The 24,801-nt window shown below is 36.9% G+C and overlaps 4 protein-coding genes across 4 annotated transcripts; 2 read left to right on the top strand and 2 right to left on the bottom strand.

Annotated features, from left to right (window-relative positions):
• Positions 1 to 1,423: 1,423 nt before the first annotated feature.
• On the top strand, positions 1,424 to 1,707 carry HO133_001322 (uncharacterized protein; the record flags this gene model as incomplete). Its single annotated transcript, XM_037292252.1, has 3 exons — positions 1,424 to 1,469; positions 1,496 to 1,523; positions 1,611 to 1,707. 3 exons carry the CDS (start codon positions 1,424 to 1,426, stop codon positions 1,705 to 1,707), a joined length of 171 nt encoding a protein of 56 aa, XP_037151671.1.
• A 145-nt stretch (positions 1,708 to 1,852) lies between these two features.
• On the bottom strand, positions 1,853 to 3,016 carry HO133_001321 (uncharacterized protein; the record flags this gene model as incomplete). The annotated part of the gene is made up of 1 exon (XM_037292251.1): positions 1,853 to 3,016. One exon carries the CDS (start codon positions 3,014 to 3,016, stop codon positions 1,853 to 1,855), a length of 1,164 nt encoding a protein of 387 aa, XP_037151670.1.
• Positions 3,017 to 7,074: 4,058 nt separating this feature from the next.
• HO133_001320 (uncharacterized protein) lies at positions 7,075 to 7,814 on the top strand (the record flags this gene model as incomplete). The annotated part of the gene is made up of 3 exons (XM_037292250.1): positions 7,075 to 7,209; positions 7,713 to 7,733; positions 7,785 to 7,814. The coding sequence occupies 3 exons, from the start codon at positions 7,075 to 7,077 to the stop codon at positions 7,812 to 7,814; spliced, it is 186 nt and encodes a 61-aa protein (XP_037151669.1).
• Positions 7,815 to 12,274: 4,460 nt separating this feature from the next.
• Positions 12,275 to 14,206, bottom strand: HO133_001319 (uncharacterized protein; the record flags this gene model as incomplete). The annotated part of the gene is made up of 8 exons (XM_037292249.1): positions 12,275 to 12,706; positions 12,784 to 13,113; positions 13,166 to 13,563; positions 13,615 to 13,697; positions 13,747 to 13,836; positions 13,892 to 13,915; positions 13,967 to 14,037; positions 14,144 to 14,206. The coding sequence occupies 8 exons, from the start codon at positions 14,204 to 14,206 to the stop codon at positions 12,275 to 12,277; spliced, it is 1,491 nt and encodes a 496-aa protein (XP_037151668.1).
• Between the last annotated feature and the right edge of the window lie 10,595 nt (positions 14,207 to 24,801).

Genomic DNA, 24,801 nt, shown 5'->3' with positions numbered 1-24,801 from the left:
AGACGGTAAAGGGGGGAGGAGAAGCTCTTTAAAATCGAGCTTGGTACACCTGTAAATATACATCCGCCAAGCCAGACGCGTCTACATAGGTACTTTACTTGAAACCTCCACCGCAAGCCGAACGCCCTAGGTACGTCACCAAGCTCTTCCCGGCACGTCCTCCGCGTCAGGCAGACCCTCGGGTGCAGATATCATCCAGCATGCAGGCCATGCCACCCAGCGACGCACATCGGCACCCCAGTCCCGTTCACCGGGAACGGGCACTTTTAACACGCGGAGGAAATCTTTCCCGGAAAATGGCATGCATGCATGCATCTACCTACATGACTTTGTGCAGATTCCGATCGCGCGGTATTCCCGGCAAATTCAATACTTTACGTTTTTCCGATAATCGTTCGAGGCGATGGCGATGTTAGCGAGGATTGTGCGGGATGGGAATTCCGTGTGCGGACGTCGATGGGTGTTGTTTTGGGGTGGGATAACGGGTTGCATGGACGTGGATGGCGTATGGACGGTGATTGATCGACCGTTTGAACGGTTCGTTGAAGGGGGGGGATGGTGTTGTTGTTGTTGTTGGTGAATATTAGTTAGGGGAGGGACTTGTTCAATGATGTCTGTAGAGTAGAGTAGACCTCAGCTACAGTACCTTAGCTAGATGACTTGTATTCTCGACACGTCTCCACAGCGGCGACGCAGGTCCGACGCGGCTGCTACTTGCTGAGTTGGCAAGGAACGGGGAAAGCTGCAGGGTAAAGGAGTTGTAGGCAAAGATGTGCGTGTGAGTGATGGGATCGCGGTCGATATTTGTAGGACCTCGATTACGAAGGGACTAAGATATAAGATCTACAGACCATTTCCGATATTTTGAAAGGAGAGGTCAGCGTTTGTATGATACGCTTATAGGATAGAGTAGAACATATATATACCGATTCCGGAGAGAGAGAGAAAGAGAAAGAATCACTAGCGTCTACGAAAAAGCCTGCCTTTTGACTTTCGGGCAACAGCCGCGATATCATGCAAGATTATGCACGAGAAGAAATCGGGGAACCGTTGGCAATCGAAGCAGGACTGGGATATCGAGTTTCGTACTTGAAAGGATCGGGGGAACCGAAAAAGGGTGAGGGCATAATGACGCGCGCCGGTTGCCACGATCGGTGCGTCACCGGTGCGTCATGTCTGTATCATATGGCCGCTGCGCCCCTATCGTATAGATGATGAAATTGCGCAAAAGAAAGAATCTTTCATCTTTTTCCCCAGTATGTTGAAGATCAAGACACATTTCTGTCGCGGTTGCTCTCCTTGCAACCAACATACATCGAGTAGAAGAATGCTTGGGTAAGCCTGCGTTCTTGAAATCGGTCTTGTTGTCGACAGGGAAAGAAAGTCAAAAACTCGGCGTGAGGCAACGTGCATTCGCAGTACCATGCGTGTCACACAGGATATCAGACTGAAAGTTATTGCTGGCGCAAGTACGCTTGTCTCATGGGCTAACTAGAGTTATGTGCTCGTGGTGGTATCATAAAGTAAGTACAACCATCCCACTTCCCCAAAATTGAAATGAAATCGCGCATTTTAGCTATAGTGCCGTGGTATATTAAGAGACTCGTTAGGAGCAGACATGAAGCCGAATCGTACACCGGCCGAAGAACGAAAGCTGCCAGCCATGAAGCGAGCCATGTTTGTCTGGAAAGCGTGCAAAGGCGGTAGCAGCTGTTTCGTCGATATTATGGTCTGATGCTTCATGAGGTGATCAAAGTTACAAGAAGCCGAGTACCTATTGCTAGGCTGCCAGTAACAGGTACGACTACCATGACCGTTACTCGAGCAGAGAAGGCCACAGGGTAGCTGGTGCTTAACCAGCAATAGCCACAGCGGACGCAATACCCTCGTCGCTCGTGTCATGCTTCATCGAACTTGTTAGCAAGGCTTCCAAGGCATTGTCATCGTCGGCGATCGAGGCGTTGCTTCGCTCAGCTGGGGGAGACGTGCTTCCGAGATTGTTTTCACCGGACTCGGAGTCGATGCTGCCCGGACGGCTTCGTGGCCTACTTCCAATAGGACTGATCTCGCGATTGAATAGGTCGTCCTCCTGCTTATGGTCGGCGAAGTTGTTGGCTCCGGACTTGATGTAAGTCTGGATTGATTCACAGTCACATTGGCTGTGCTTCAGCAGCTCTCCCCTGAGGAACAGCACCTCTTGTCGACACGAATCAACTACCAGGCGGAGCTGGGTGTTGTTCTTCTGCAAGTCGCGGGCACGGTTCTCGAGGTTTTGAGTCCATTCCTTCTTCTTCTGGCGACACTTGGATGCAGCAACACGATTACGCTCTAGGAACTTGGAACGCTTGACGTCTTCTGGCTTGATGGGCTCATTGGTTTTGTTTGAGCCGCGTGATGCGTACTTGCGGGTGCGCTTAGGTGGTGACTGGCTGGTCGAGTCGTTGGTGGGAGAGTTACGCTTCCGCTTTCCTTTGCCTTCATCCTGCGGTGGCTGCATCTTATGCTGCTCGAGCTGATCGCGAAGCTGAAAGTCCAGCAGGCTCTCGTTGTCGTTCTCGTCGTCTGGCGGAGTGACTTGGCCGTAATGAGCACGCGTGTTGGCTGGGTGAATATTGGTAAAGATATTGGATGGGGTGCCTTGCTTATAGCCATCGTAAGGCCAGCTCTTTGGAGAAAAGGAGGCAGAGCTCGGTGGTGTGAAGGGACGGAAGCTGGCTTCGTTGCTCCAGAGCACACTCGACGCCCCAGGGGTCGAGAACTGGTTCTGGTATGGGGACTCGGCTCTAGAGGATGGCTCGAAGTCGAAGAAGGAGGATTCGTCGGTGTTGATGGAGATGGGATTACCATCTCGAGTTGCACCATACTTTTCCGTCTGCTGTGGCTCGATGGTATGATTATTGGTGGGTGTGTTGCCAAAGGTCTTGATGAAATCGTTGTTCTTGGCAATGTTGCGGGCAAACATGTTGGCGGCACCGTATGGGTTCGGTGAGATGTAGCCTTGCGTTGCAGCAGTCATGATGGGTGGCGATGAGAGGTAACCGAAGGTGCCGAATAGGAGTCCTGCTTGTTGTATCAGTGCATTGAAGGGGTGGCAAAAACGGAGGTGTCTCCTGGCGGAGCGTACCTCGGTAAGGGCCTTTGGCGATGGAATTTCCCAAAGATTGTCGTTGCAATGGCAGATTTTATGGTGAGTGATGCGCTTTCTGATGAGCAAGTCGAGGTTATCAGGGTGATAATATAATATTGAGGGATGTTGTGAAGATGGGTGGCGTTAAGGTGGGATGGAGGGAAAAAGATTGAGTATATAAGTGGAGTGTAGGAAAGCGGAAGCTCGGAGGTTGCTCAGTCAAAGTAATTGACTTCGCTGTAACAGAAGAATGGGCGAGACGGGTCCTACTCAGAAACTAAAGCTTGAAGCGGACCAGTGTAAATAAGTGGAAGAGAGCTGATTTGCTAATAGCCTTGAGTCAGTAGTACTGTGCTGTACTCTTGTCGCTACGATTTCCCCTCTTTTGCCTGAGGTAGGTAGGAGTAACCGGAGATACACCCTAAAGGATCCCCCTAATTCTAAAGGACATGCCATTTTGAGATCGTAGATCGAAGCGCCAGATGAAATTGCCCTCCGGCAGTCCGTCATGGTACATACATCTATGCATATTGCTCAACTTTCCCATCATACTCTTGGCCCCGCCGGGACACACTTCCCCCAATCAGCATGCCCCATTTCCCACATGCCAAGCCGTCACTTGTCGCCAAAAAGGCCGATGATCGTCATGCCATTCGTACCTTATGTAACAGTTAGACCGTAAGACGGTAGTCACGCGGGGTCGATATAATACTATATATACCACCACGCTGGGTGGGGGAGACAATCTGACTGGAGCGCTAAAGATGGTATTTTTGGTAATACTGATTGATTCTAGCGATTTGGGTTCGAAATAAACCCCCCTTTGGAGAACCGTGTGGACCATTTTAGGCTATACGATACCACCCTGTCATGACTTATAAGGTAATGTATAAGATGGAGTTCCAAACGACGATTTGCGGACGTTTCGTCTGTAAAATAGTATCTTGTATGCCAATCAAACCGGTAATGCGTTTTCAAATTCCTCGGCAGTCAAGCCAATTGACCACGGACGGTGCCAACAGCTTTAACCGATTTAAACGATGCCTTTTTGCAAATAGTCTGCCAGGGCCAGTATACTCAGGTCGATAAAGTATGTGCTGCCTGACATCCCAATCATATGCTTTCCAGCTTATCCGAAAGCCAACGCAGCAGGGGGGGGGGGAAAGCGTGGCTGGTGCCAGTGGTGGCCTTTGATACGAACTAGGTACCCACCAGATTTGTGTTGAGGAGCAAACACCGAATTTTTCACAAAGGCACCGGCTTTCTGCAAGGTTTTCCATGCTGCCTGTCATGGTTCGGCAGTTGCGGAGGTACCTCCGGGTTACGGGACCCTGTTGACCGCTGTTCCCCCGGCAAAGTGGGGGCTTGCAAGTACGGAGATCGAGGCGCTGTCGCGTGGACATCGTATTAGTCCTCATAGGGCTAGGGCTGGTCATCTGACATGAAGAGTTTTCATACTTGTAGCAAATAGAAGCGGGACGGGTTTTGCTCGTTACGACTAGAACCAAAAGGCGATCACTAGTAGTCTGTCACTAAGGTACCTACCTACCTTATTCAGTAACTTATATGAATACTAGTTGTAGGCAAGAAAGCGTATAACCGCTTTCCCACACATCTCAAAGAGTCAAAGAGCAGCATTCTACTACTACTACTACTACTACCACTACCACTACTACTAGGTAAGGTACCTTATTCTCTCGACAAGGAGTTCTCTTAGCTCAGCATTCTTGTTGTCTAATTTCTTGATGCAATAAACCTGGCTATATGCTCTCCACGCTGTGCCTCTGTGTGCCTGAGCTCCTTACATCGTACTTTATCGACGTTCATACGGAGCTGTCTCCTGGCCGTAAATCCCTGTCGTACTTCGTCCGGTCCCTCAACGGAACGCTCCGCATACAATCGAGTCGCAAAGGAGGGTTCATTCGTCATCCTCACGACTTCACGCATGAGCCTTCAGTAAAGAAGGTCTTGGATGATGTCTGACTGACCAATGGATGCATGCTAACCAAAGCACGTTAGCTCGTTGCGCGAAGCTTTCATCAAGAGCTGAGCAGGCCAAAGGACGTACTCTGACAACCTACATGCAGACTTCCTGCCACTCTTGACGCTTGCAGAACTCGTCTAGCCATAGCCATCATAACACCCAACTTTCTCGCGCCTCTCAATAGCACCTAGACCCCAGCGAGCCAGAATCATGTAAGTGCTGGCAATGTATGTTCTACGCCGTTGCTGACTTTCCATACAAATTAAGCATCATGATTATATGATGGCTGCTTTGCTTTGCATGGCTTGACACGCATAGGTCTCATGAGCCTCGGGTCCGAAGAGATTCTAAAGCCCAATTTACTTACTGAATACCGACGCGTCAACCTTGCCCCAATGATATTGGCAATACACTAACCCACAACATTGCCTTCGTGGATACCACCTATCTTCATAGCCCTGAGCCTGGTCCGAACTTGCATCTACATCCCTCCCACACCTTCTCTATCGCTTTTCACCTCACTCTCCTCCCTCTATATATCCGTCTCCCCGTCTTTCTCTTTCACCTACTCGATCTAACCCCAAACATATCCACCACTATAATCACCCTCACTAGCTGGCCCCAGCCTCTTCAGCATCCCCATCCCCACCCCTCTCCTCCCCCCCTCCAAAGCACCCCAGCCGCCCTCATCATCGGCGCCACTTGACGTATCCAATCCGCCAAGGACAAAAGTGGCTGCTCGCCGCCATCGTTCACCAGCAACCCGTCAACTTGGAGGAGGGCGACCAGCCGCAAAGATTCAAAAATCGAACTCACGACTGGAGGTTCTACATGGAGCTGGACAAACGCCGCTGATGACGGCGGTGGCGGTGAGGATTTTGGTCGATCCAATTCACGCCTGGACTGGGTCCAACGAATTGAAGGAACAGCTAGCATCGAGCGCCTACAAATCTGACAGGTTGAGGGACGATCGAATAAGGGCTTCATGGAAAAGGTTCTTCTCCACGTCTGGACAGAAGTCTGAGGCATCGGCTCTCGGTAGCGCTGGCATTCAACGTTCATCCTTGGTCTTTTGGCCCCTAGGACTACTGCCACAGAGGATCTAAACGTGCGTAAACCCCCTTAGGCGTATGACGTTGACGTCAACCTTGTCTTGTCTAGTGCCTCTACTGCGACGGTTCGCCAGCATGCCGCCAATTCTCTTTTTGATGTAGCTGATGTTCGAATGCCCGTTACCGAGGCTGAAACACGACCTATCATATTCATTCTGCATTCCCCTAGGGAAATCGTCGTCAAGGACGTATGTGCTGTCCTCAAATGTTGAATTGTTAGCACATTGCTTACTTGCGTTTGTTTGCTCTCGAGACGCCCTTTCTTCAGGCTCCATCTCCGTTTCATACTTCGTTTGACCTCAACCGTCGTCTGTCATGGCTGAAAATTCGATTATACAGGTATTGACTCGATCAATAAGCGCTTCCACATAACTGAAAGCCATTGCCCCAACGACCTTTCGCGTCCGCTTTCTAGGGACCCCGCACCGAGGTGCTTCTATTACAGCTCTAGGAGAGACTGTTTTTAGGGTCACCAGACAAGGGGCGAGTCGCCAAATCTGGGCGTTCTGCAAGCTTTCAAATACAACGTCGGAACCTTGGAACGTGTGCATACCGGTTTCAATTTCACGCTGACAATTCCTAGTGTAATATCAACATTCGATCTTTCCAGAAAGTAGAAAGGGCGAACGGTGTGCAGGGGAACGTTAGGAAACGTTCGATAATCCATCAGTCTGGAGTACTAGAGTAAGGCGGTTCAGAATCGTTCATCACTTTTCTTCGAATTCGGAAGGTCCAACAGCGATTGTCACTGATATTCACGCAAACCATTCGAAGACGGGCAAAACGTCCAGACTTGATTGACTCTGGGTTTCCTCGGTCTCAGCATCGTCCTTGACCACTGGGTATGGGATATGAATGATATCGAGAACAAAGGCAAGGTGGGCGGGGAGAAAGGGTCTTCCCCCCAAAGTTTGCTCGAAGCTATAAAGACCCAAACTTCCTCAGACACTGTGCGGATCGTGAAGCCTGTCAATACACTGGACAAGGTAGGACGCAGACTTCTAATCCTAAGCTGGCAGGTAGCCCTTATGCCTGTGGACAGACAACCTTACAGGCCTTTACCGTGCGCAGAGGTAGGTAGGAGTCAATGAGGTTTATACGCTCGTAAGGGCACCTTCGAATGGGTGTTTGGCCGTGGCCCTGAGGTCTCGTTCAGTCCTGGACAGCAGCCACAAATACCTTGTACAATCTGGATACAAGGTAAACTTGGCTCAGACAAATCGACCTTGGTGAGATGTGCAATGAACCATAAAAATCATGGAACGTCTGAACTTGTCAGGAAAGCAGCAATGAGGAAGCAGACGCTCATCCCCGTTTTCTTTCATGATCGATGAATATTCAATATCTGGAAAGAACGCGGAGAGACTTCTCGAAATAACTCTATATCGGCTTATCATGGCTGACAAAGGTTTGTTGAGCTTTGAAGTCCCAATTCGCATTTGGTGATCGCAACCAAGAGTACCGCAGTCTCATCTACAGAACATTCTAGATACCCACCAACCGGCTGTTGGTAAGTTTCAGCACGATGCGAAAGCGACAATGGAACTAAATGCTCTCATAGAAGTCTGCAGCAAGATCTTTCACTCACTGAGACCGAAGATATCATTGCAGGACGACACGGAGTACTCTAAGTCTTCTATTCTTCAAAGACGCTCTGAATGAGCACACTGGCCACTACAGGTATATTCTCGATATTCTCCATCCCTGCTTTGTGAGTGGCAAGCCGGGCGAAGTTACAATAAAAATGTGGCTAGCTAGTCGACAGAACTGGCATTCAGGAAAGCAGTGACCGAATATCCAGGATTTGAGATCCAGAACCAGACGTAGGTTGATATGCAGCATATAGGTTTGGACAGATGAGGTTGGGTCTCTTTGGTCAAGATCGGAATGATGAGCATTGTGCAGTGCAGGTACACCACATGGCCATCGAGAATAACGACAAATCTAATCATTGTTTCCTGTGGACACGCTTGGTTCTCGAGGAGCTGAGAGAGAGTTTTGTTCACGGGGGTACCACATCAGAGCTTCTCGCACCACCCCGAAAGAACTTGAAGATCTACAACTACGGGCGCTGTCTAAGATCAATGCTGGTTATGACCAAGTATAAAATAGTTAAATCTAGATACTTCTGTCCGCAAAGACTCAATAGATCTAGCACGCTTCACTCGCTCATGGCGGCAATCGCCATCGCGCTATACGGAGTGGCCGAGCAGATGCCCGTGGCGAGCATCCTTCGGCGGCTGGCAAACCGCTGTGGGAATTTGGTCGAGCAGGTTGGTCCATCCTTTCAGCTGTGTGGGCTGGGCGGTCATTCTAGGAAACTACAACCCGTCCATCAGACGGTGAAATACTTTTCCCAACTTCCCCAGAACGCTAGGTATACGTTCGCTGGCAGCTAAACACTTTTCTTAGAGAACGGCACGTTATCGAGGCAGAGGCTCTATATTCACACTGCGACCTCCATGCCTTTCAATGATATCGAAGATTACTCGAGGAACTTGCCTTATCCGCTCATTCATGCTGCTGAATTCGTAAATGCGAGAACAAGTCGCCGACCTCATGGACCAACTTCTTTCGCGATCCTACGAAGTCAGCTACGCGGAGACGAATAATCGCCTTGGTCAGGTAGGCGCCGTGGCGTCTTCTCCTTCAAACGCGGTGCAGACCATGACCCAGCCGGCCTAGAGGTTCACCATTCTCTTGATCAAGCGGAAACGAACAGGCTTTAGAGTTACATCCTGCAATACCGTGCGGATCTCGCCCGTCTCCGGAACCGGAGCGATGAACCTGTCAGACACAAGCTGCTGATTTGGTCGCCATATTCCTCCTCTCATGGGGTGGAGTAGGACCACGGGACCTCAACAAAGCCACTCGAATGCCCGATCTGACGACAACGCGATGTTGGCTCCTACAACCCCATCACCATACACATTCCAGTCCTTGGAGGTGATGGCCCCGTGTCCGCCGCAGTCAAGGAAGCGCTTTGGCCATCGTCGCCCTCGACGCGCCATGCACAATGGGGTTCCAGACCAGGCGACGAGTGGGCAGGAGGGCCGGGCCACTCAGGGTTCTACCTCGATTTTCCGTCATCGGTGTTTGCACCTATCCTTCCGAGCCCGGAAACCGTCTACCGACCTGGTGGAATGGTGGGCTTCGTACAGCATTTTGAGGTTAGGTCGTTCTGGTTCGTTCAATGCGGGTATCAAGCGGTCGCTCACCTCTGCGTCTCCACCGCTGCAGCATTGTTTTATTGATCGTAGCGGTCAGTCAGCCAATGACCTGGATATGCTGTTGGTAGGCAGGCAGACTGCGACTCTGTCGCTACTGTTTCCAGACCTGTCGAGACGCCTTTGTGCATCAATCTCGAGCTTGAGAAACAAGGGCGTTGTTCACGGTAGCACAATGGTTTCACTGTTCTCAGTATAACTCCCGCCCTTGAAACAATTGCATTCTCCTCGACAAGCTCTACATATAATCCAACATCTCATCCTCCCATCCTCTACTTTCCAACCCCACCCCCCCCCTTTCAAACCCCACAGCACCCCCGCAACCCAACCCTCTCCCCACTCCAACAAATCACACAAAAAACGAAAGAACCAACCCCCCAACACCCACCCCGCCGAAAACCCACAACAAAAAAATGTGTACCAACGACCTAACCCAATGGCGCTGCGGCTGCGTCCGCTCCAGCGACCGGACCCCGTGCGACCGCAAAGCCGCCCGCGAGCAATGCGAGTCCGCCACGAGCCAGCTCGTCCGCACCGAGGCGACCATGTGCCCTGCGTGCCACGAAGCGTTCCTGGCGGCGGCGGGGTCAGAGGTTGCGGTGGTATAACGAGCGGGCGTGCGTGTGGAATGGGATGGTGGTGCAGGATGCGGGTCGGTAGGGGTGGGGGGGAGGGGATGGAGGGAGGGAAGGAAGGTGGCGGGGATTCGCTGTCTTGGTGGAGTACGGGAAGTTTTGCGATGAGAGGAAGGTGGCGGGGTGGATCTTGGGGCAGGTGGTCCTGTTTGGGTTTTCGACGGTTGGATCCGACTCAGTGTGATTGGGGGGGGGGGGAACTCATAGCATACCAAAGCCTTCTTCAATCTGGATACTCCGTCACGATGTATGCAACATTGCAAGATCCGCGCCCGTCTGCCAGCAAGATGTGCTCACAGCGAACTACACATCCGGAGTCCTCGAATGACGAATCGACACTCCGATTTCCCCCTTTCCCAGCACCGCACGCCGTAGCTCCCATCCCATGCACGTGCCATATCTGCGATGGAAAATCGCTCTCGAAACACCAATCCCAGGGGTCCAACGGCCGAGGATTCCGGCCGAGAAGCCAGGCCCACAGCACTGCTCTGGAAGCGAGCGGAAGAGCACGCGTGATGCGGAAATGACAGCCGCGGGCTTGCGGCTTCGAGACCCCGTGTAGCGGCGCGGTAGTCAGTCTCATGACTTGGAGTTGGAGCGAGTAACTCTCCGCATCCAGACCGGGAAGTTTGGAACGGCGATGGATGAGGTTGGAAGATGTTGATGTGAAGAAGGTGGCGCGTTGGTGTCGAAGATGGTCGGCTGGTATGAAGAATGTTGCTGAACCTCCTATGGATGGCGGCCGCCGCCTCGTCGTCAAAGAACCACCTCGGGCAAGCCGCGCGATACCATCTTCAACCTGAGCCTTGTTTTGAAAGTGCTACGTGAGTTTCGGTATAAGGGTACACAATTCTTCTTCTTCTTTTTCTTCTTCTTCTTCCTCTTCATCTTCTTCTTCTTCTTCTTCATCTTCTTCTTCTTCATCTTCATCTTCTTCTTCTTCTTCTTCTTCTTCTTCTTCTTCTTCTTCTTCTTCTTCTTCTTCTTCTTCTTTTCTTCTTCTTCTTCTTCTTCTTCTTCTTCTTCTTCTTCTTCTTCTTCTTCTTTTTCTTCTTCTTCTTCTTCTTCTTCTTCTTCTTTTTCTTCTTCTTCCTCTCGAAAGATACTGTTATTCAGCACTCCAAGAATCCACAGGTAAAATAGAGAAGCGGCAGCATGGGATACACGGCATCGTATTCGGACCTACCAACCACCCAACCACCGGCACCAGACCACTGACGCACAGGGAGCGTGGTGCGATCATTGCAGCGCCAACATCATCCCACCAACCATCCAACCCCACAGCTCCCCTCAAAGCCATCAGCCCAAACCCTCCCTCCCGAGAGGTCCCAATCCCAATCAGCTTTCAAGTCAAACACTCGACTCTACCCCGTGTTCGATTCCCCACAGCCAGGACGGGACGGGACGATCGAAATGATTATCAATCCCATCACAACATCTTCGCGCCACCGTGGCCCAAAATGGCTATCCATTGCACCACAGACTTCCGCAAACGCCGAAAGAGGGCCCGGAGAACAGGCGTCTCCTTTCCGGTATGTCGAGGGTGGAACCGGTCGAGGCGTCAGCGCACGCGAGAGGATGCCGCGGCGGATTTCTAGGCGATATTCCAAACACGCCTTCGGGACGAAGAGGCTCATTTGGGGCCATCGGATGCCCATTGACGAAGCCGTGAACGTTGTCGGAAAGCCCGGTTTTGGTGCGGCCGCTGTGAATGTGTTCGGTTGTGGTGAGGGATTGCGATGTTACGGGAGCGAGCTTTGCGGGTGGCTCTCGTTGACGGGCTTGGAGTATTTGCCGGTTTGATATGATGAAAGAGGGAATGTGGTCTGGCTGGATCTAGGGAGATGAGGACGCTGGGAAAGAGGGGGATGCGAGGAGGTGGTTTGCAGTTGGAGCTGTAGGTCGGTTTGGGTACGCTTGGGGCTGGCGTTGGTTAATCTGCAGAGTTTCTAGGGTTAAGGATACAAACGCCACGTCATTCGTTCTCACGACGTTTTGCATTTGGTCTTGGCATGCCATGCGGTATGGCCAATTGGTTTCAAAGTATCAAGACCCGCCCATCGATCCTTTTTCAATAGAAATCCCAAACATGACTCCTCTCCTAGCTTCATAGTGAAACAAGAGTCTCCTACCTAATGCACACTTGCAGTATCGATCACCGGCCCTTTATAGTCTCGTCTTCCCCATGCTCAGTACCAAGTCACGCTAAAAATCAGAACCGCTCCTGTGACCAGTATGGTGTAATTCATGTTTGCGCCATCGACCGGCACGTCCGGTGGCCAGAAGCTGATGAACAGAATGATGAGCACGTAGATGATGGCAAACAAGTCGACCGCAGGCCCCTTAATGCCGGGGGTATGCCAAGGGCCCCAGCTAAGCTCGAAACCAGACGCGTTCGTGAGCTGTGATCCTGAGAGAGGGGAATGCCGAATTCCGCCGGTAGTGCGGCGCCAAAGGAGGAGCCCGATAGCCAGGACATACGATGCCGACAATCCAGCGACTGCTATAGATACAATGTTGTTAAAAGCTGTAGATGAGCCTAGTAATATCAGTGAAAGAAGGGTGGATGTTATGGTCGTGGCGATGATTGTTGCGACAGGGATCGATGTGCGTGGATTGACCTGCGGAGCACACGCAGTCAGCGGCAGAACTTGTCCACATCGAGGTGAAACGGTGTTTGAATATTGCATCATTTTACCTTCGCGAGAGTCCTATGGCCTGGCAAGCCTCGATCGCGTGCAAAAGACCAGGTCATCCGCGAACATGACGCTAACAGGCCAACGTTGGCAAACAGCTGCATAACGGTAATGATACAAGCCATAGCCGTTGCTCCAGCAGTTGAACCAGTTGCCTGGACGTATGTGTCCATAAAGGCGTAACCGGTCGGGGAATTTGGAGAAGACTGCAAATCAACGGTGACAAAGAGAGTCGCGATCATCATCGAAAGAGCCAATGCGCCATTAATAACGGTACTGAACAGAATCGACCAGGGAACTACAGTCGGAGCGTCCTGAATTTCTTCGGACATCTAGAAAGAGGGTGGTCAGCCCATTTTGCCAAGAATCTCAGTAGTGACCTACGTGTACTGCGCCGTCGGCATCCAAGAACATGAAGACGGGTCCAAGAAGGCCGACCATGAACGAAGTCCCTTGGGTAGGCAAGTTGCCCAGATTCAGCCACAGGCCAAAGACTTGGTGAGGGTCTTGGTGTTCTCCAAGGATCAGCAGCGGTAGCAGAATGGCGGAATATCCGACTATGTGGAGGACCAATATGAAACCCTCGAACTTCGGTAACTCAGTACTGGCAAGCACGTTGATGAATACAGCGAAAGCCATGACCGCCCAGAACAATAGCATATGCTGATACGGTTTAGGGTAATAACTTGGCCTAGTCAAGACAATCAAGCCTTGAATAAGAGCTGCCGAGACAAAGTTGGCTGTGGCAAATGATGCTTGCCAGCCAATAACAGTAAGCCAGCCTACCAAACATCAGTCGAAATCTGTGAGTCGATAGTCTATGAGGAGTGTACCAGTCATATAGCTGAGTATTTCCTGCGACCCTGGTGGAGCAAGCATTGATACCCAGTGATATTGGCCACCTGCGGTGGCGGCCCTATCGGACAGATAAGCTGAGATCATAGAGAGCTATTGGTGGGCACAACATTGAAGCAAGTTCGCCCAATGAGGCATAAGTTGCCAAGGTACCTGCCCAAACAAAGAGAAACCCGTATATGAAGCCTGCGGGCCCTACGCTGCCGCCGGAGGTCAGCTACAATTAGAGAAGACTAGGGCTTTTGCAAGACTTACTTGAGGATAGAGACGTCGAATATGCTGGAGGAAACCTACGTCAGCACAGCAATAGTGTAGCTTATTCCCCCTTACATGAACACAGCTTCCCAGGTGATTAAAATGGTACAGGTAAAGCCCAGGATCGATAGAAAACCGAAATTGTTCTATGACTATCAGCTCCACATGGTCCTCCTCAAAGCCAGGACACGGATGGCACCTTTAAGACTGGCAGTTTGCCGAATCGAGAGAGCACATCGAGCTGCTGCTCACGGTTGTCCTGGGAGAACGTCTTGTTAAAACCACGGCTTTGGAGCCCGTAGTCTTCAGCTTCATGAACTTCTTGTAGCTCCTTTTTCGGCCATACTTGCAAAGGAGAAATGGGTGAAGCAAAGCACAAACAACCGAGCGGCGAGGACAACAAGGAACGTCGACCAATGTCGGTGCAGCAAGATTAAGACTGAGCAGATGCAAGCAGGATGGCGACTTGCAGCGGTCGGATGAGAGTAGAGGATCTTGTCATGCTTGAATTGCGCCTCTACAAGTATAAGCATGATGTGGAAATGCTCTATGCATGCCGAGACAATGCGTGCTGAGAATATGCAAGGATCAGCATGCGAGTACACTGAGAATGGCACCCAGTCTTGCCTGCAATACGACAACGTTGATTTGCATGTTAGGCTAATAATCGAGGCAATGCAGACGCGATTGGTAGCCAATAAACATCACTTCCATCCCCCAAATTTGCAGGGTCACCAGGGTAAAGAGCGGACGTTACCGGCGGCCGCCCTTTCTCAACCGCATAATCCTGCAAGATCGGGGGTTCCAAACAGAGGAAACTGTGGAGACAGTAGTGAAAAAGAAGCTTGGCTGATTGGTCCACTCCACCCGACTTGTGTTGTTATTGGATAACGGATAATGGAGGATGGAGAATGGATAATCGGACCACTCTCTGGCTCCTAATAATGTACTTTACATTTCTACAAATTCAACCTGAGAGACTCGTGACGACGGGAGTTGAGTGCCGGGTGACGAACTATTTAACACTTCTACTACGGCAGCTTTATGCGCCCCGCCCCGTCATGTCCCGGGGCTAAGGTACCTTAGCTCGCTTAGCTACTCGTAGGCTCAGTAGTCAAAAAGATTTAAAAAATCAGAAAATCATGATTATGATTTTTTAATTTAAAAAATTAGATTTAGTCTGATTATTTAGATAGAATATTAAAAAACTTCAATTTTTATAGAGATTTTAAAAAAATTAGAGAAAATTCTTAAAAAAATATTATTTTTATAGATTTATAATTCTATTCTAAATTATATAGATATATTATATTATATTATATTTATTTAAAGATAGTAATAAGTTATAATTAAAGTTAACTATATATTTCTCTCTCTAAAAATACTACTTAAGAATTTAATTTAGAAAAAATTAAAAAAAATTAAAAAAGCTATATTCTTAAGAAGTGTAATTTATACTATATAGTATTATATATAGATATATATATTAAATATATATTAAGTTTTTAAGTAATTTACTCGATAGACGAATTTTCGTTTTCGAATAAATCGTTAATATCTTTAATAACTCTTTAACTCTTTAATAATATAATTTACTTAAATATATCCGGAGCTAGTCTATTACGTCTATCCGTAATAATATTTTTTTCTATTAAAAAAATTAATTTAGAAGATTTAAAAGTAGTAGAAATAGCGAGATAAATTCGAGCTAATTAGACTAGAATCGGAGAATCTTTAATTTAATCTCTTTAATAATTAAGTAATTTAGTTTATAATATATAAATTAATATATATTAAAGTTATAGATAAATTTATAAAGTACTTATCTTTTTAGATTTAAGATTTTTTTTAAAATAAATCTTAATCTTAGATTTCTTAACTTCGATATATTAAGATATATTAATATTATTAAATATCTTATTATTCGAATTTTTTAAACTCGAATTCGTATATAAATATCGAGAATCGTCTAGTTATAATATGAGATTCTTATTATTTATTTCGATTTTAGTTTTATTAAAAAAATTGTTAATAAAAAGCCTTATAAAAATTCTATAAAAAAAATTTACTTATCTTTTAAATAATTCTTTAAACTCGTTAATAACGATTTAATTCTCTTAATTTAAAAGGCCTTAGCTTAAAAAATATTTATCTTTAAAATAAGAATTAAGAATAATTTTAAAGAAGATATTTTAATAAGTAGATTTTCACTTATTAATATTAAACTTTAGAAATTATTTATCGAGTTTTTAAATATCTCGTAGATAGACGTTTTAAAGAATTAAATTCTATAATATTAGTTAATAATATATTTCTAAATTAAAAAAATAAAAATATAAAAAAACTTACTAGATTTATATCTCGATATCTTTTATCTAACTTCTTTCGAATAGAATATATATATAAATATACGTATTCGATTATTGAATAATTAGAGTTCTAAAGAATAATAAAAGACTTAATAAAAATTCGAAAGATTTCGAATATTTATTATATATATTCAAATTCGTCGTCTCTAAAAGTAAATTATTCTTTATTTAAAATCTTTCGTAATACTTTAATTAACGTCTTAATAGTTAATTAATTATTAAGAAAGTATTATATTTTCAGTATAGCGTGAGAAACCTAACTAGCGTAACTTGATATATCGCTTTCTTTCTTTAATTTTATTTATAGCTTTAGCTAAATTAATTAATTAATCATAATTAAAACTAAAAAATATCTTTCGCTTCTTTATAAAACTTCTTTTTAGAAATATATATATACTTCTTATATAGTAACCCTAATAATTAATAATAATATAGATTTTTCTATATTCTTTAATTATTATTCTTACTATTTTCGTATTAAAGATATTATTTTTTATATTAAAAAGTTTTTCTTTTATTACTTTTTTAAAGAAAGAATCTTTTTCTAAAAGAAAGAATCGCTATAAGAGTTATTTAATTTCTTTTATCTTTTTAAATAACTTTTCTTCTTTTAAAGAAAACTTATCTCTTATTTTTAATACTTTTTTTTCTTCTCGATAAATCTTTCTTTTTATTTTCTTTTTATATCTTTTTTATAATAGAATATAACTATTTATAATTAATAAAATTAAAAAATCTATTCTATTAGACTTAACGATTTTACTTATCTTTTAATTTTAAATTTTCTTAATAAAAAATCTTAAACTTTACAAGTAAATTCTTAATAAGAATTATTATTAAATTATTAAATCGATTATATAGATTTATAATTTATCTATCGATATTCTATATAATTAAAATTTATATATTTAATAAGATTAATCTTAGAGTATTAACTCGATCTCTTTTTTAAAGATTACTCGATTAGAGAAACCTCTTATCTATCCTCTTTTTTAAAATTATAATTTTAAATTTATAAATACTTTAATAAAAGTAATTACTATCTTTATATAAAAAGTTTATTATTATATAAATAATAATTACTTTTTTATTTAATAAGTTAAAATAACTCGTCTTAAGTCTAAAAATATCTCTATTTTCGAGAATTTAAGCCTCGATTTAAGAGATTATATAGACGTCTTTTTAAAGTCGTTATCTTCTTCTTTTCTTAAGATAACTCGATCTTCTTATCTTAATAATAGAATTTCTTTTTTTAAACTCGATAAAGATAAAGAAAGAAGATTTATTAGTCTTTTCTTATTATTACTTATAACACTTACGCGAAAAATTTAATTTCTTTATTAATCTTAATCTTTATCTTTCTTTTTATTACTTTCAAATTTTATATTAAAAGTAAACTCTACTTTAAAGAAATTAAGTATATCGAATTTTTAGAATCTTTATATAGCTATAAACTTAATAAATAGAATTCTCTTTTTATTAAATTAAGTTATATTTAATAAGATATTAAGAAATAGTAATAAAGAATATCGAAATTTTATAAGTATAGGATTTTCTAATAATAAATTTAATAGATCGATTTTTAATTAATTAGAAGCTTTTAATTTAAGAAATATCGCTTTAAAATTTAATTCTAGTAAAAATTAGCTTTTATAAAATTAAGAAAGCTCTTAATAAATATCGTTTTTATTTATAAAAGTAAATTCGATAATATAATAGATTATACTATAAATTATATAAGTAATTATAAAAAATTTATAATTTATATCTAATATTATAGATTTAATAAGTTTATAAAATTTTCTAGAATCTTTTAAATAAGCTACTTTAAGAAGATTTAGTAATAATTTCTATATTTTTAATCTAAGATTCTTTTATTTAAATTTTAAAGAATTATATAATATTAGTAATATTATTTTTAATAATAAAGAAATTATATATTAAAAAATATATTCTTTTTATTAGCGTATAGAAGACTATATCGTAATTAAAGAAGAGAATATTATATATATAAATCTCTTAACTTATTTTCGAAGAGCTATCTTATTCTAATAATTAAATACTCTATTCTAAGATAAAAAAAACGCGATAATATAACTTTAAATAAAATTAAAAAGAATACTTACTCAACTATAAAATTATTTTAAAATATTTATATTCTTAGCTTTAGATTAATTTATAAGATAAATTTATATTTTTAATAATGTTAATAGTAGATATAATTCTATAAGCTACGTATAGAGTATCTTTAAGTATATTATATAAGTAGAAATTTTTAAAAAATACGCTTAAGCTATTTAGGCGTAGAATTACTTAAAAGTCGAGTTATAAACTACTATATCTTCTTTAATTTCTTAGATTATAATAGAGTTTTCGCTTAATTAATCCGTACCCGCATCACATTTCTAAGATCATTATTTATTTTTTATTATTATTTTATAATTACTTAATAAAATAACTTTAAATTTTAGATATAGATTAATTAGATAGTAGAGTATATCTACTAATTATAAAATTTATTATTACTTTATTAATTCTTTACGCGTTTTATTTGATTATATAACTTTCTATACTATTAATCTACTCTTTTTATATCTAAATTCTATTACTTATTATTTTAAACCTTAATCGTACTCTCCTTAATCTTAGATATATATAATTTCTTTAAGACTTTTCGCTTTAAATAGTATTAATATAATTTAATTTAATTTAGATTAGAGAAATTTGCTAGCCATAAAAGAACTATAAGATATAAGATTTTAAGAAATTTCTTTTATTGCTACGCATTATAACTAAAAGTATTATCTTAAATTAGAAAATACTCGTTATACTTAATAATTATCTTATAAATAAATAAGATTAATTGAGATAATAGAATATATATCTAATATCGATATTAATCGATCTCTTTTTTAGTATTCTTATTTCTCTTAAGTAGTATACTCTTAAGCTTTAAAACGCGTTTAAAACGCTAACTTAGAAGTTTTCTAACTTACTCCGCTAGAAAATACTTCTAAATAATCTATTGCTAGATTAGATACTCGAAGTTTCGACTATTAAGATCTTTCTAGATATAATATTTTTCTAAAATAAATTCTTTAATAAATATAAAGCTTAGATTACGTATTTCCGAAGTATAATAATCTTAAAATATTATTTCTATATAATTATAATATTGTATATCTATATAATTCTAATAATATATCTTCTTAAAAAGTCGTATAATCTAAATTTATCCTCGAGATTCTCTAACGCGAATTAATATCTCGTTACTATAAATTATTATATATTCTTTATCTTATAGTCTCTTTAACTAATTAATAGCGAATTATAAATATTTTTACTTCTATTTTAGAGATAGTAAGAGCTTATATTAAGAAGGATATCGTTTATAGCTAGCTCTGGAGAATACTATATTAATAATTATTATAGAGACTATATATCTTATCTTATAAGTAATCGTTACTTAAGGCTTATAACGCTAAAATCGATTCTTAATAGTATATTTAATAAGACGTCGTAGAAGCCGTTTATTAATTACTAGAGGTTATTCGAACTATAAATATCGTTAGTATATCTCTAAAGAAAGTAAATTAATATTTTCTTTCTCCGCCTCAGAGACGCGTTTCTTAATATTTCGAATCGTTTTTTTATTATATTTATAGACCTTAGCTATCTAACGATTTAATATATTATTAAGATTATTAAAAGCTATTAATATATCCTTTTTAGGACCTAAAAGATTAGTTTTACTCTTGATGCGTCCTATAGTAATATAGGTATTAAAGGTATTTTAATAAGGATTCGCGATTTTTCGCGTTTCGCGGGTGCGGATTAATTAAGCAAAAACTCTATTATACGCTTTATAAATTTATAAAAAAGCTTAATAATAGAAAGAAGTTATAATATCGTTTTAATTAGTAAAAGAAATTATAATATAAAAATATATGAAAGAAAGTTTAAGATTAAGATTAAGAGAGAGATCGAGATTAAGATTATAAATAACGATTTAATAAAGATTAATCTTTATTTAAAGAATAATAAGATAGATTTTAAAAAGCTTAAAAGCGATTATTTCTTTCTTCTCGACTTTTTATAATAGATTTATAAATATATAATACTTATTTTTATTAGTTAAAATTATTATACTTAGACTATAAATATTAATAGTAATTAAATTTCTTTATATATCTCTCTTATACTTCTTAAGCTTATATATCTTATTAATAAAATTAAGATAATTAAATATTTTCTTATATATAATCATCTAAATAGTAATTTTTATAGACTTTATTTTAGATTTAGACTTAAACTTAAGCTCTAACTACGATTTCGAGAAATTAAGCTTTAAGAAATATCTTATTAACTCTTAAATAGTTATTTATAATTATAATCGAAAACGCTTAATTAAATTAATTATAGTATTTAAATTAAATAAATTATTAGAATTATAATAAATATTTATTTTATTTAATTAAATAATATAGCGATAATTAAGAATATAATAATTAAAAATTTATAAGAATATCTATATCTTAATCTTTATAAAAGATATACTTTTATAATCTTAAGAATAAGAGCTTTATTTCTAAAGGTTATTATAAAAACTATAATCTTATATATTTATAGAATTTTTCGATATATTATATAAGTAATAATAATTATTTTTATAATATATATAAGAATAAGACTTTAGAAGATAAGAAATTTAATTATAAGAATAAGAAAGTTGATATTAAATTTATCTTAATTAATTATTATATTACTATAAATAAGATAAAAAATTCGCTAATTTATTAAAAATATTAAAAGAAATTTTTATCTAATAATTAGTTATATATTTATTTTAAAAAGAAATCTTATTATCAAATAGCTTCTTTAAAGAATATTAAGAAGATTCTTAGAGAGAAGAATTCTATATTTAACTTATTATTAGAGGAGTTAATATAAATCTTTAAGAAAATACTATTAAAAAAGATTTTTATTTCTAAAAAACTTAAGTTAATTAAGTTCGCAATACTCGCGAATTTAAATAATAAAATAATCTTTTAATTATAGTATTATCTTATTAAGCTATTTAGTCTTTTTTTAAAAGCTTCGCTAGAATTAAAATATTTAAATATCGAATATCTAATAAATATAAGAGATTGAGTTTTCTTAAAAAGATTAATATTCTCTTTCTCTATTAAGAAGTATATAGTTTTAATTATCTTACGTAAAATTAGTTTAAATTAATATTCTATTAATAAATAAATTATTCTTTTTTTCTTTATAAAAGATAAAAATTTAAAAAAAAAGTTTATTATAATTAAGTTTATTCGAGATATATATATTATAAATAATTTTAAAGTAAATCTTTTAATAAAGATAAATATACTTAATTTAGAAGAAGTAATAATTAATCTTTTATAGAAGAAAATAATTTTTATTAAATATAAAAATATTACTATATTAATATAAGCTATTATTAAAGATAATATAAGAATTTAATAAATCGTGAGATTAGAACGATATTAAGTTATTCCTTTAAAATCTATTAAATTTATTATTATAAAATTAACTTCGTAATTAAATATAAAGTTAAAGAAGATTACTTAATTTAAATAAAGAATTATTTTTTAATAATTAAGATATTTAAAGATAAAGAGCTTATACTCGAGGAATTTATTAATTTTATTATATTAAAGTTAGTTATTAAGAAGATAATTATAGATTTTATTTTAAAAACGCGATTATTTAATAGAATTACTATTTATAAGAATTAGAAATATATTAATATAATATAAAATATTTTAGAAAAAAACTTTTATATCTAAAAAAACTTTAATAATATTATTAATCTTTCTAAAATAAAATAGCTATAAATATTAATTATTATAAATTAATAATCTTTCTTAACGAAGTTAAAGAATAAAATTTATTCTTTAATTTTAAAAGATTATAAGTTTATTAATAAAAAGTTTAATAAGATATATATATAAGATAAAATAAGCTAATCTAAAAAGTTAACTTCTTTTATTTTTTCTATTTTTATAATCTATAAGATAGTCTATATTAAATTTAAAAAAATATTTAAATAAAAGAGAAGAGTTATTATTAATATTAGAGGTTTTAATAAAATTATAATTTCTAATAATTATTCTCTTTCTTTATAGAATAATATAATTATAATAATTTAAGAATATATTTTTATTAATATAATTAGTTATAATAAATAATTTTATCTTTTTTTAATAAAAAAAGATTATTAATAATAATTTATTATAATATCTTATTAAGGATTAGAGTATTTTAATATAGTAATAATAAGTTTTAAAAACTTAGTATTTTATATTTAGAGGAAAATAAATAATTTTCTTTATTTATATTATTATTTTATTAGATACTATATAGATAATATTATTATCTTTTCTTAAAATATAAAAAATTATTTTAAATATTTAAAAATAATCTTTCGCCTCTTCGCGAAATTTAAAATTATCTTTAAATCTAAAAAATTCTATCTTAAATATTTATTAATTACGCTTTTAGAATAGAAGATAAATAAGTTTAATCTTATTATTATTAAGAAAAGAATTATAATAATTAAGAAAATATAATTTCTCACTATTTTAAAAATACTCGAAATCTATATAAAAATAGCGAATTAATTATAAAGAAATATTAGATATTTTATTTAGATTTCTAAACTATTATAACGTTTAAAGATAAAAATTTTAAAACGATCTTTAATCTTAAGTAATTATTTTTATAAAAATTTCTCGAAGATTATAAAGATTACTTCTATTAAAGAAAAAGTAAAGATTTTTTATATTTTATAATAAATATTAATTATAAAAATTTATCTATATTATTATAACGCTAATTACTAATTTTATATTAATTTTAATAAATTTAAAAAGTATAATTTCGAAGTTATAGTATATTATATAATAAATAATTTTTAAGAAAATTCTTTTTTTAAGATAAATATCTAATTTATTACATTTTTATTTAAGCTTTTAAACGTTATAAAGTTATATTACTAGTTAATAAAATTAAAAGTAATTATCTTAATTTAGATTTTAAAAAAGATTCTCTATATACTTAATTAAAAAGCGAGAAAAAAGATTATTATTTTTATTAATTACTCTATTATTATTAATATTACTTATTAAATTATACTTTCTTCTTTATTCTCTAATTAAATAAATTTATAATTTATATATATTTTATAATACGTCTTTTAATTTAATTTAAATATTCGATAGAGACTCGATAAGTAAAATATAATTTTTAACGCTTTATCTAAATTACTTTATAAGTAAAAAGAGAAATTTAATATCTAAAATCTAGGAATTTTTAATAAAATTCTTATATATAACTTAATACTTATAAAAATATCTAAAAAATTCTATATTAAATTTATACTTAATTATTAAGAGAATAAAAAATAATTAAAGATTCTTAATACTCTTATTACTTAAAAGATATAGCTTCTTAAAAAATAAGAATTTATAAAATATATTTTTAACTCTTAAATATATAATTTTTACTTTAAGATAAAATTATTTATTATTAAGATAAATTTAATAAATAAAAATAGCTTTATATTTTAAAGAAGGCGAAATAAAAGATTTTCGAGCTTACTTATAATAATTATAATTATATTAATTTTTATAAATTATATAAGAGAATTATAGAGATTTACTATATAAGATATTTAACTTAATACTTAAAGCGCTATATCGTTTATTACTTAAAATATTAATTAAATTAAATTATAAGATATATTTTATATAAAAATCTTAAACTTATTATAACTTCTTTTTTAATTTTTTATATAATTACTATTAATTTTATTCTAATATTATTATTTCTAAAAAATAAATTTAATATAATAATAATTATTATTAATAAGTTTTTTAAAAGAAATATATTTATATTAAGAAAAGATATATGAAATATTATTAAATAGATAGAAGTCTTACTTCTTACTCTCATTAATTAAGAAATCTCTAAAATTATTATTTTAGATAAAGATTTAAAGTTTCTTTTAAATCTTTAAAAAGCTATTTTTAAAATCTTAGAAATAAAGCTTCTTATCTTTATTACTTATTATTTATAAATTAATAATTAATTTAAATAAACTAATTAGACGATAGAGATTATTTTAAAATTTTATATTTCTTATATTTCTAATAATTCTTAAAATAAATTCTTTATATATTTAAGAGATAGTTTTAATAATTTTATAAATATATTAATAGAAAAGACTTTTAATAAGATTATTTATAATATAAAATTTAATAATAAATTTAATATAATAAATATTTTAATAAAGAATTAGATAAATATTATAAATAATTATACTCGATATTAATAAAAAGCTTTAGATATCTTAACTTTTATAATAATTAACGCGAAATTTAAATATAATCTAAAATATAAAGTTTTAATTATAAAGAAAAGGAATAAAGCTTTTATTAAGTTTTATAAAAGATATAATTTTTTCAAATTTAAGAATATAAAACTTTTAAATTAAAGAATTAAATCTTTTAT

This window comes from Letharia lupina, assembly GCF_014066315.1.
Source record: "Letharia lupina isolate WasteWater1 chromosome Unknown contig_12, whole genome shotgun sequence".
NCBI classification, from domain to species: Eukaryota; Fungi; Ascomycota; class Lecanoromycetes; order Lecanorales; family Parmeliaceae; genus Letharia; species Letharia lupina.
The sequence above is the reverse complement of the archived record's forward strand: the minus strand, read 5'-3'. Positions and strand labels throughout refer to the sequence as shown.